At 46.6% G+C, this 13,369-nt stretch overlaps 1 protein-coding gene across 1 annotated transcript in view; it reads right to left on the bottom strand.

Moving 5' to 3' along the window:
• Positions 1 to 703: 703 nt before the first annotated feature.
• Positions 704 to 13,369, bottom strand: part of LOC147901319 (uncharacterized) — a 77,786-nt gene continuing 65,120 nt past the window's right edge. The window contains exon 11 of the mRNA XM_087376468.1: positions 704 to 1,459. Coding sequence (XP_087232594.1) covers positions 1,246 to 1,459 — 214 coding nt within the window. The 3' untranslated portion in view covers positions 704 to 1,245. The remainder of the gene's footprint in view (positions 1,460 to 13,369) is intronic.

Raw genomic sequence — 13,369 nt, 5'->3', positions numbered from 1 at the left:
GAATTCTATTAAATATTTAACATCGTAGGTTCATTCATGGAAGGGATTTTTTACATTGGGGGACTTATGACCATGAGGAGGGGGTTAAAAGAATACTTATTTAATATAAATATGGCATGCATATGCATGGAGGGGACTTTTAAATTAAAAATAAGAACATGGTATAAGTGTGGAAGATAGGAAAATTATTATACAAAAGAAAGCAAAATTTTAAATATAAGGGTAATTTAAATGTGCGCTTGCCCACATGTGTTACATGGTTTTTACAGAGTGCCCACTCCCAAGAGGTGAAAATATGCATACATAAGACACTATGAGATAAGATTCTATACAAAATAGATCAAGTAGGTCTAGGTCATCATGTAAGATAGCAAAGGCTAGCAAATGGAAGTGCCCTCAAAATTTCAATTTCATTTGGATAATAGTTCTATTAGGAAGTAAGGTTTACCCTTTGGTGCTAAGGCTTGCATTATGGGTCAACATAAAGTGTGCCTTGTTTATTTCAATTTACACGATAAAATATTATTATCTAAATTAGAAACTTTAAGTGGGTTCTTTGCACTTTGTGTGACAGACAAGCTCTCATATAAGTCTATGAAATTAACTTGAATATCAATGCATTAGTCGAAAGTACTCATGAAATTGCAAAATTGAACCAAGTAGCATTAAAGATCTACCTCAACCTTGTCTTAATTCCATTTGTATGGGCCCTCTATAAAAAATGATTTACAATAAAAATAGTACAATTGGTTATTTTACCAACGCGCCAAGTTGATGAAACACAAAGTGCAATTGGAGAACTTTAAGTTGATGAAACACAAAGTGCAATTGGAGAACTTTACAATTGTAGGATTGGAGAGCTTGTAAATAGTCTCATCCTTCACAAGTCTATAGATGTGTGGGAAAATTGAGAAGGGATCAATGCTCACTATTTACAACGGCCTTTCGAAAAATACTCGACCCCAAAAATAAGATAAAATAAACAGAACACGCGACCCCATCAGTGTCCTCCTTGACGGCGGTGTTTAAACACGTAGCGCACCGTGAGCAAAGCCGAGAGGGCATGGACGGTCAAGATTGCCCACCCGTATGCAATCGTGTCGAGATGAATTCAATGCACCGTAGGCAAAGCTGAGTTTATGAGAAAGTTTTGCTTTTGTTGAAGGTCATTAGGCTGTAAACACCCTGAGTTTATGAGAGAGTTTTGCTTTTGTTGAAGGTCATTAGGCTGTAAACACCCTGAGTTTATGAGAGAGTTTTGCTTTTGTTGAAGCTTCTCATAGCAAGCACCAGCTCCTCTCTCTCGGCCTCTACCTCTGCAAATTGAAGGCTCATCCCCGAATACCGATCACGCAACTCTTTTAATTCTTCTTCCAGTTGCAAATTCTTTCTTTTCAGCCCCGCCAGTTCATCCATCACTTGATCCTCACTTGCAATGTTCTCCACTGCAGCCGATGCACTGTCCAAGCCAGCGTTAGTAACTTCATCAGTGACGCAGCTTTCAACTACCTTCTTTGATTGCAATCTAGTAGACTCTCGAATACACCAAAGCTAGCGAAGCATCACCAGATCATTATGCTTTGAAGGTGATGCCGATTTACCATAATGTCTACGGGTTTGAAGCAACAGATACTAGAGTTGTGTAAGGAAACCGAAAGTAGAGTAGTGCAAGGGAACCGAAGAGTTCCATGTGAAAGAGTCCATACAAGCCAAATTCTGACCTTCAAACCCCCAATCAACTAATTACCTTGGGAGTACATCATAGCTTTTCATTGAGTTCATGGGACACACAATGTCAATAGCTTCTTTGGCTGTCCTAAGAGTGAATAGCTTGCATGGTCGTAGCAAAGACAAATGCTGAAGAAATACACGAGTGAAGGCAGCTCCTTGTTGTGAAAATCAAGATTACATGCCTTTAGGCAGTTCAAATACTGATCGTGGGCTATTCAGCCGCACACGACAGGTGTTAGGTTAACAATAAAAATTCTCCACAAATTTATTACACCACTTTTCAGCTCAGAGTGTCCATGCTCACGCTTCTTTTGCGATACAGATATAGATTGAAGAAGCAACGTAAAGTGTATGAGATGAAACAGAACCCTAAAGAGAAGTAAGCATTGAATGTCTTTGATTAGATTCTATAGTAGCACAAATTCACAAAATGGAAGTTTTTCCTGGAAAAGAACTACTGAACATTATCAAGTTTCTCTGCAATGGAGAAACATCAGTCTGCATATTACCTGCTACCTGGTGCCCATGCTCATCTGGATGATCAACAAGTTTTCCTGTCTTGTCATCTTTGGTGCTGCTTGCTGCATCAAAGTCACTTGCTTCCATCTGCATAACTAAAGGATCAAGTTCCTGCGATGGAGAAAGTTTCTGGAGAAACATCAGTCTGCATAGTACCTGCCACTAGGTGCTCATGCTCATCTGCATAATCAACAAGTTGGACTGTCTTGTCATCTTTGGTGCTGCTTACTGCATCAAAGTCAATTGCTTCATCTGCATAACCACAGGACCAATTTCCTGCAATGTCTCCATAATCACCCGTGTTCTGCTACTATTGCTAATATTGCATATGCTGTGTGTCTTGAAAAGCTGAAACTTTTTGTTGGAGGATGTTGGTGGCTAGTTGACAGTAGAGCCGAACCTCTATGACCAGCCTATTGGGGTCAAGTTGGCGTGTAAGTTAAGTTTCTTGCTAAAAGAAAACAGAGAAAAGGATGCGGGTGGCCAAGCAACATTGAAGAGAAATTGGCTCTTACACTAGAGGATTAGCACGGAAAAATAGCTAGAGTTGGATCATTGGCCTTTTGAGTGCGGGAATGTATTGTCATAGTCACTGTCACGGGCATCCACAAGCCCATGGACGTGCTGGACAGCCAGTGCAGCAAAAGCTACACAGGCCAAGTCTGCACAGTGATGTCAACAAAGGTGCCATGTCAGCAGCCACATGGCAGGTCGGGGCAGAGTAGCAGGTTGGTGGGCCTGTCTTCGAGTCGGTGCATCAGCAGCAGGGGTTGGGTACATCAGTCGGCCATTTCAGGGCCCAAGGGGGCCTATAAAAGGCAGTCCCTTGGCCTTCATTCTTCATCCTACTCATGGGCCTTCTGTGGCTCAGTTCAGCAGCCAGGACTCCCAGCAGCATACCAGCAGGGCAGCCTGGACCTAAAGGATCATTTCAGTGAGGATTCACCTCCTCTCCACAGTCCATTTCCATACAGTTTTGTAGTGAGGGTTTCATCCCTTCATACAGTTGTATTTAGCCCTTTGGGCATTCATACATTCAGTATATATTCCTCTTTGGAGGCCCGCTATATTCTTTCTTCCTCTGATTCTCTCACTCACATCCACAACATCACTTGTGTATTGAGTGCATCATTCTCACAGTTCAGTTAGTAGTGAATTATTCTCTCCCCCGCTACAGTCACCTAGGCAAGGAAGGGAGGCTCAAAAGTTATAGTGTGTAGTGAAGTGACATATCAGGGCTTTGAATAGACACAGAGCTTGTGGCAGGCTGGTAGCAAGGGACAAATGCATGTACTTAGCACAAAGAGTACAGGAGAGAGAAAGCGGGCCAATAGGTGCCTGCCACATGGCCATGCAGGTCAGTAAATCGTAGTATGCAGTCGGGTCAGCAAGACCATCAGTCGGCCAATCAGCGTGGGAGACTGGTTGGTTGTTACAGATTGGATTGGCCCAGTTTGTAGATCTGGTTGGCCCCAGGGAGATACGATGCACGAAATTGAAGGTGTTTAGAGATCCAGTCAGAGCAGGGTCATAAGCAGGAGCTGATTCAGTCGCCAACAGTCGTGCTTAACATGTGCCAAAGAGCTTCGGGAGCTTCGTAACCAGCATTACGACTTTGGAAAGGTCAAGGCCTCTCACTTTTGAGGAAATGGGGGCTATGTTGGTATGGGATGAGGCTAGGGCAAGGATCTATGATAGGGATAGTGGCAAAGACAAAGCCTTTGTTGGGCAAGGCAAGAGTAAGGGCACAAGCCCAGCAAGAAGAAAGAAGACAAATCTGATGACGAGGTAAACAACAAATAATGGAAGTAAAGCAATCTAATACTAAATTGACACCATTATAGTGTGAATTGACTTTTATAATATAAGCATATTGCGAGTTTTAACATAGTTTTTGGCATCTCGGCTTGTAAGAAGAACTTGTTAAGATAGACCCAAGGTCAAGAAGACAGTGAGATGGGCCAGTCAGAGTTTTTACCACATGGCAGACTGGTCGGCTGTTACAGACTTGGTTGGCCTGTTTAAGAGGACCCGATTGGGTGCCTTGGTATTCATTCACTGAGCCTTACAATAGGCTGCAGTTCCAGCATGAAGGAAGCTAGGAATCAAAATCATTCTGTGCCTTGCTTATGTTGTGTTTTTAGAGGATGAGTTTGGGAATGTTCCTGGATTCATCTAGGTATATGTGCCTTGCTTATGTGCTGCATCTAGAGCAGCAGGAACCAGAAAGAAGGTGTTCGGTGCCGCACCATTGGCTGCTTTGCAGAGCAGCGAGGAGGCCTGCTTGTGTGGCATCTTAGCAGCCCACTGAAGCTCCATAGGAGCATGCCGGCTGACATAGCATTGAACGTGTCAGAAGGAGGTAGATGACAGATATATGAGGTACCAGCTAGGTTGTACCTTATCTTGTAGATGTGGCACACCGAGCATAATTTTGTTCAGATTTTTATCCTTCATTGGAGCAATCTACATTATATGTTTTGCTGTTCTCCTCTACTGTGCATCGTTCAAGATTTGTGTTTATATCAATGTCTATCGACATTTGTGTGCATAATGGAAAGGAGGGAGATTTGATTTAGCTTTGTGCGTTTCCTGGGTTACGTTGATTTATATTCCTCTGCTGTGGGAGTGTTGGATGCAGAAGCAACCTCTGTCTCTGTGTTCTAACAGACCAGCCACCTTATTTGCTGACTGACCCTGCCTACCTGCTCGATCAGATCTGGCCAGCCAGGGGCCTACATAACCCCCTTTGTGTAGTGATTTCTGTTGCCCTTATACTGGGCCATCTACTGAGCTTAACCCAGCCCATTGGGCCTCCAAACAGGCCCATGAAGCAGGGTCCATTGAAGGGCAGCTCCATGGCACTTGTTGAAATAAGGGGCCTTGGTGTGGTCCTAACCATGGACAAATAAAGAAATAGAGGGGTCTTAGTGGCCCTTGGCACGCGCAGGTGACACGTGGATATATGGGCTAAAAGAAATCCCATAAGCATGGGATAATCACAGGAATCTTGGGATATAAAGAAGGGTTTGAGAGACCCTCCCCATAATCCCAGCCGGCTCTTTTTGGGTAATGGGGAGGCTTGCGTGGCTAGGAGGCGGGGGAGTGAGACACTACTCATAAATGAGAAGTCCATGGACCCCTCGTACTCGGCGCTTCCTTGGACACGTGGCAGCCATGCAGCAGCTGCCTACAGTGGTATCAGGGCAGTCATCAGGTGATGCCCAGGTATTGTTGATGGTTGACCCGGCCCGGTTGTGGGTGGTCGCCATGTGTTAGGCTGGCCCAGTGGGTGGTCAGTGTATTAGACCTGGTTAGCAGCTCTACATTTGGGTGTTAAGCCCATGGGGGGTGTTGGAATAAGGGGCCTTGGTGTGGTCCTAACCCCCTCATGGTACCATGGACAAATAAAGAAATAGAGGGGTCTTAGTGGCCCTTGGCACGCGCAGGTGACACGTAGATATATTGGCTAAAAGAAATTCCATAAGCATGGGATAATCACAGGAATCTTGGGATATAAAGAAGGCTTTGAGAGACCCTCCCCATAATACCAGCAGGCTCTTTTTGGGTAATGGGGAGGCTTGCATGGCTAGGAGGCGGGGGAGTGGGACCCCCCGTACTCGGCGCTTCCTTGGACACGTGGCAGCCATGCAGCGGCTGCCTATGGCACTCCCATGTTGGCTGTTAAGCTCTGTGTGGGGGATCCAATAAATCTTACTATGCAATTATCGATCCCCAAACATTGCTTCTTGTGACTCCTAGTCTTCTAAGGGACCAATCGTTTGACTGACTCTGCTGTGTGAATCTCCAATATCTTGCAACTAAATTTTATCGGGGTGGTTTTATTAACAACTGATCTTGTCAGCATTGCAGCCTTCAAGAAGTCAACAACCCCCATTGTTAGATTCATCAAGCCATAGGCACCACATGCCTCTGCATTGAAGTCCACCTCTCTGGTTGACTGCCAAATCTTCAACGTCCATTCTCCCTCTTGAGATCTCCTTCATAAATATTGAGAATACATAGCTTGGATGTATGTTGCGTGCTGTTGTAGCAAGCCATGCAGACTTCTTGAGCGCAATCCTCTTCTTCATAAACCAGCGATTCGTGAATCTTGCAGCAGCCTTGGTTTATATGCTTCTGAAGTCTTATCTCAGTAGGTACATGTTCATCGTCTTTCCCTCAGTGTTAATGGCCTCCTTCTCAGTCTAGGAATTCGAGGAACACATGCTCTTCTTCACCTTCACAAAGGAATCCGACTTTGTAGAACAATGTGATGTTTGACATTTACATAGTCACCTTGCTGTCTGTAAATCTTGTTGCAGGGGTGCTTAGGGCAACCACCTAAGTTGCTTCAAAAAGGTGTTAAGTTGCTTCAGAAAGGTGTTCCTTATGTCTGGGTGGCAAAAAGCCAAGCAAAGCAAGCTTTGACGGCGACTCCCATTCTTAAAGGAAGGAAATTTTTTATCTCAATGTTGTGAGGACCTCCTCCCCCCCCCCTCCTCCCCACACACACACACAACACCTTCCCATTTCTCTCCCCCTCTTTCCATCCCTTCTTCACTCATCATCCCTTCTGCTTTCCTTCCCTCTTTAGCCTGCCTAATAGCCAAGCCTTCTCCCTCCCCCCCGCCCTCCCTCCCTCCGCACACACAACACCTTCCCATTTCTTTCCCGCTCTTTCCATCCCTTCTTCCCTCATCATCCCTTCTCCTTTCCTTCCCTCTTTAGCCTGCCTTAATAGCCAAGCCTTCCTTCCCTTTCCCCCTTTTTTGCTACTAGCTCTTGTTCTTGGTGGTGACCTTTTCCAGTCTGGCTAGAAGGGCTGTCATGGGAGATCCCTTGGCTCCCAAAGCCGTTCAAATTTCCCTTTCTCCAGAGGACAAGCAGTAGGTGCAGATAGCTGTACAGTCCTTTCGGGACAGAGCAATGGTGGGCCGCATTTTGGGGCGTTATGCCCATTGGAGCTAGGTTAGAGATTAAATCTAGGCGAGTTTGGCAATATAGGGTGATCACATCCAGGAGGTCAACATTTATGGGTGAGGGATGTTTCTTCTCCATTTGAGTTCCCATACCCATGCCCCTTTGGAGCAAACCCCCTATTTTTATTGGGCCGCATCTAGTTTTCTTCATTCCTTGGTACCATGGTTCTGTGAGAATTGCAGTGGAAACTGAATAGAAAAGAGGGAGCATACCAAACCACACAAACTGAACTGACAAGAATGAGAGACACTACAAGGGAAAACCCTCTGAACTGCCAGTCAAAGCCTCCATTGTGAGATGATACAAGTGTGTGTGTGGGGCGGGGAGGGGGTATACATATGCTCTCTACCCCCCCATCCGGTTGGCATTACTAGAATGGGCCAACCCACCTGCTCCATGCCCCCCGCCCCCCCTTCTTGCCATCCCACCTTCCTTCTTGCCATCCTTCTGCCGTAAGAAGGGCTGCCATGCAGCCATATAGGGGCTGCCAATTGGCCAACCAGCAGGTCGGCCCACCTCAGCCAGCCACCCCACTGTTGGGGCCTGGTAACCTGACCACATGCCCCCCTATAAAGGCCTCACCAGGGTGCCTTCAGAGGGGTGCCATGCGGCAACAAGCAGGTCTGCAAGGGCCCTGAACAGCCGCGATCCCCTCCTGGGAACACCCGCATGCAGCGCACCACCATGGGCTGCCCTCTACACAGCATACCTGCTCCAATGATGGGTGGATCCACCACGAGTCTGGCTATCCATCACAGGGGCTTGGCCAACCACATGCATAGGGACACCCCTAACCCTATCCCATCCTATCCTCTCAAGGGGCGGGCACACCCACAACCAAGTCCCTCACTCTCTACCCTAACCATGGTACATGAGGAAATGTTGACCTCCAACACCCCCTCTCAGCTCCTGGATGTAACATCATCTCCGAGGAGCTAGGTGTGCCACTGGAGCAATTGAAGGAATTTGTTGTGTGAAGCTCCATCGCTGAAGACCGCCACAGGTACTATTGAAGAAGCGCCCTCTTGGCACGAAACAACTCAGCACGATCACTGGAAACTGGTACTGCTGCTCCCAGGCCACAAGTGCTAGGCATACTCCTCTGGTCCTGTACTGTACTGGTACAACATTCCAACTGATACTGCCACCAATGCAAGGTCTGTTTCCCTGCATTATAGAGCTATACATCCCCCTCTGAGGTCCAAACTGGTACATTGACTGAGGTTGTTGGATCCCGCAAAGTCTTCCATAACATTCCTGTCCCACTTGTCTTTCCAGTAATTTGCATTTTATTTATCCTTGATAACCCGTGGAAGGATGAATACGTTGACTTGGGAGGAATTGGTGCTGGACCAGGAGGAGAGATTTTTGGATCCTTCTCAGAATAGTCACTCAGAGGCTTTGACAACTGAGCAGAAGGGAAGGAAGAAGATGACAGTTGCAGAAAGAGAAGCCCTAAAGGCTTCAGGTGCGTGTAACCGTGTGGCCAAAAAGGTCACTATTGGTGGGAGTGTCCTCAGCGGAAGAGTGAGAGGACTAGTGAGCAGGAGGAGGCTGATTCTGCGGCAGCTGTCACTTTGATTATTCCAACCTTCTAGTAGCACGAGGCAGGATGTGCTGCCAGTGGGCATTCTAGTTCCAGATGGAGGATTGCTTGTTTCTTTATGGCAACGGGACTTGCCAGACAGGTGCAGTGGTGAAAGAGTCTTTGTTTGAGGCAAGCTTCCAGGAAGGACCTCGAGCCACGAGTTGTTCCCGTTGACTCAGGTGGCAGTATGTATACCAGTATGCATATGTTTGGACGTGATGACCTGATAGACCTAGAGGGGACTTCTTGTGTTCTGCTGAAGCTATTGCCTGTTGGGCTGCTAGAGATCCAGATGGATCAGATGATTGCCAATGCGGGAATCCAGACACTGCAGATTGATCCTACTGAGCAGTTGGATGTCCATTGTTTCTGGAGCACAGAGGTAAAGAAACCCTCTTCATGGGAGAGGTACTGTTGTACGTACAATTTAGGAAAATGAACGACCTTACCCTCGCATTGACTCGGTCCCAAAGCTGAGACATGTTCTCTGCCTCTTTTTGTTGCAGGATCCCTAGATTTTCTGCAAGGGGATCCGGCTGGACAATCCCCACCAATATGAAGTATGCTAAATCATACGACTGCAGAACGGCCTCCATCATGACCCACTCACGACCTCCTCAAGACGACCTTTGACACTTGAGGGAGAGGTCTTCTTCGGCCTAGAGTTCCCAACCGACTCAAGAGACTACCTCCAAGCTACATGCAAGAGAGGTGCTCCCTCTTGGTGCTTCCATTACCATTATCCATCCCACCCCTCCCCCCCGCCTCACGACCCTCTCCCTCCTCCATCACGTCCCCACCCTCAGCCGTCGCCCCCCCCCACCCCCCTTCTTCTTGAAAGCCCCAATATCCATCCCATACCGAACCATGGCTGATTTCTCGCTAGCCGATACAATGCCCACCACCTCCACGCCTATCCCTCATAGCAAACCATTGTCCACCCGGACATCTTGCAACAGCTACCACAACTGATACAATAGATGCACCACGGAGTAGAGAGGCTGAGCAAATAGAGACCCTACGGTGTGATTTCCTCACAGACCAGACAATGGTTGTTGATCTCTGGAACGAGGTAGACGACCTCCGTAGCTGTAAGAGGTAGCCCCTGGGAGCAGTCCTGAAGAACACGAGAGGATCACCTCCATGGAGATGGTCATTGAGGAGGCCTTCAAGTGGGTGGATGTTGTGAAATGGGGGCAAGACAACCATTTCAGCCACTATACTTGAGCAGCAGCAAAGGGCCAATGAGGCTCTCAACATCAGGGTACGAGGAGTTACACGCACCAACTCAGCCCTTTTAGATGCTACCACCTTTGTCACCTCCACCTTGGGGGTACTAGAGCATCGTATTGAGGGATAATGGCGGGTAGGATGAGACCCCACCAGAGACCATCCTCGCGTGATACGTTTCAAAGATGTCCAGGCTTGGCTAGTGGCATTGCACGAGTGCGCATCTCTACAGGACCACCCACAGGTTTACATGAATGAGGAACTTACTCCTCTACAAGTAGAGGAGAGGCAAGTCCTCTTACAGGAGTGGTTGCACATAAGGAGAAGATGTGGGTTGTGGTACGCGAGGGTTGGTTTTTGATTGGACCCGTTGAAACACCCGCATAGAAATGCGGGGTTTGTGAGACTTACAGGACTAAGATCGTGACTTGTACCATTTGGAACAGTAATGAAACCTTATGGTCGAAGCCAAGTAATTTGTCGGAGTCATACATAGGATGAGACATTATCTTCTACAACCAGTCTGCTACCACCAGTTTGTGGATACACATGGGAGTTTGCCTATCGGGATGATACCACTTTTGTAGGTTAATAAACTTTCTTTCTTTCTTTTACAGAGACCATTGCCGGGCAGTTCCGCATCTTATCACACCAACTTTACATGGAGAGTGGACGAGCAAAGTTATAGCTAGAGAGAGTCACATCTGCACCCTATGCAATCACCAGGAGATCGAGTTAGAGGAGCACTTCGCTTTCAGATGCCCTTTGTATATGAGATCAGAGGGTCGTTATCACTGCCTCTTTAGGGATGGTTTCAGACCCCTATCCAAGTCTCCTATTCTACCCGGATTAGAGATGCTTGGCGGCCTTCATCCATGAGGCTGTCCAACACAGAGAGCGTTTGCTTAGGGCACGTAGGTGAGATCAGGGTATATAGCCATACTCTACTCATAGCATGATTACTGAGTTTTTCAACCAGACAACACCGATCAATAGGACTTACGGAGATGGCGGACACGAGGACCCAAGCTAGAGATACATTTGACTCACCAGCGGACTGAGGCACATATCACATTAGGGGACCTTCCCTCCATGCTCACCAAACTGGAGACACGACCGGTGGGAGTAATAGTGGTGCTTGTTTGCCGTCGGAGGGCCACAGCCAGGAATGCACCACACATGTTGACAGCGGCCAACGCTCTATCACAGGTTTCATACCACCACAACCACCTTACACATCAACGACCTCCTCTAAGGGTTGACGTCCCCGCCAACTCCCATCCTCTCCATGAGGTCTGAGAGTTTTCTCTCCATGTAGCGGTGGATGAACAAAAAAGATAGAGCCTAGTCCGCCTTCACAGCCACCCTCATCCACATTTAAAGCAACTGGACAACACATTCACAAGGTAAAAGGCATTCATTCAAAATCCTCGTCTCTACACACCTCTACATTCAGCAAATACTCTGACTACATTTCCTCCAGCAGCCAAACAACTTTTGCCCACTCCTCATCACTCACATAAATTACTACAGTCCAGTAATCACCATGGACCACTGACAACAAAACTTCCACATTGACAGACCACAAATCCCTGGCCCAAACTCCAGTGATATGATCATTTCCTTCTTTTACTGCAATAGTAGATAGCATTTATGGCCTGGACCCAATGGGATCAGAAAAGAATGGGCAGCTTATAGATGGAGTTATATTCTAGCAACTAGAGCATGGATCCTTGAACTGGGAACCGAGACAACCTCCCACAAAACTGACTAATAATGGACCACGCAACCTCAAAAAGAACCGAAAGACTACACAGCTTAAGACAAGTGGACTTCAGAACTAGAATTCCCTCAACAACTCGGACAACATTCAACTTCATAATGCATCCAACCCACAAAATAGCCACAGTCAGAAATCTTATTATATCTTCCCCAAGATCATCAACAGTGGTGTTGTTCCTTCTCCCAAAATAACATAGAGCTTTCACGCTCTCTTTAGATCAGCTTATTATAATCACCACAACTCTCCTTGAATCCACTTTGGAGCAGGCAATAAAGTTGAGCTGAATCCCGCACATCAGATCTCCACTCGGATTGAAGAGCCTCCATGACTCCTTGGAACCAGATCGTGCAGTAATTCCTAGTCTCTTGCTCTTTAGAGCTGCTGTGGTTATTCGATATATGGCCAGTCAGTCTTCATCTTCTGTTTATCATCTATACAATAGGTCATGCTTTGTGATCAAGGCTCAAAACCAAGGCCTGTCATGACGATAAATCACCTCTTACAATAGCATAGGTGGTCGGGTTGACTCCGCTATCTCGTCGATCTCCCTCCTGGCCCGTTATCTCTCTGAGACCTTTGAAGCCAGTTCACTAATCACTCCGCCTCTTCCTTATTTCATTCTGTGAAATCCTCCAGCTTCCCACGGTACCAATCCCACAGCCAAGTCCCAAGGCTCTGTTAATCTATTGCAAATGTTATAATGTCAATGAATCATGTAGCTTGGACGGTCTAGGATATCCAAAAAAAATTTGATGACCCTTCAGAAAGTTTACATTAATTATTGTTTGCCTTCTACGCTGTGCTTTCATTTTGCATGCAAAGTGGCTTGGCACTAGGACCAATACATGTTAAAAGCCTTTGTGACATGCCTTGGTGCTGATGATGAGCTTTTTTTTTTTTTTGGGCAAAAAGATTACTTCATTAAGTATGAATGAAAGCCGCAAGAGCAAGCTCAATTGTGGGAGTACATCATGTCATGCATGAAAATAAAAACAGCTCAAAAAGAGCTAACAAAAATCCAAGGTGGAGGCTGAAAATGCCACCTCAACCCTGAAGCAAACCAAAACAACTCAAAAAGAGCTAACAAAAATCCAAGGTGGAGGCTGAAAATGCCACCTCAACCCTAAAGCAGACTCAGAGAGGAACGGAGATCCTCTCCAAACTCTAAAAATATATCTCCTGGCTGTAGCTACTCTGGAGGATCCCTGCATGCTTGCCCAGATAGCCATCAACGTGTGTATAGTATTAGTCCATATACTGGCCATAGGCTGGGAAGGGTGAATCTGTGAACCCTCCATCGCCTCTGTACATCTGGCCCTTCAAGTACACCAAGCTGCAATGCTAGTCAGAATCTATCAAGCTGTGTCTACCGAGGCATGAGTAGCTCTGAAAGGAGTGAAATGAACATCCTGGAAACAGCATGACTCCACAGATTGTCGTCGTATAATGAAGGATGAGTCTGAGTGATGTCCCTGAAAAAACTCCTGAGGGCCAGTAAGAGAGAACCATGCCACTGAACCCCAAGTCATGAAGAA

The sequence above is a fragment of the Dipteris shenzhenensis genome, chromosome 6 (genome assembly GCF_047967505.1).
Source record: "Dipteris shenzhenensis isolate YYH24624 ecotype China chromosome 6, Dip_SZ_1.0, whole genome shotgun sequence".
NCBI classification, from domain to species: domain Eukaryota; kingdom Viridiplantae; phylum Streptophyta; class Polypodiopsida; order Gleicheniales; family Dipteridaceae; genus Dipteris; species Dipteris shenzhenensis.
This window is presented reverse-complemented; position numbering and strand designations above follow the sequence as displayed.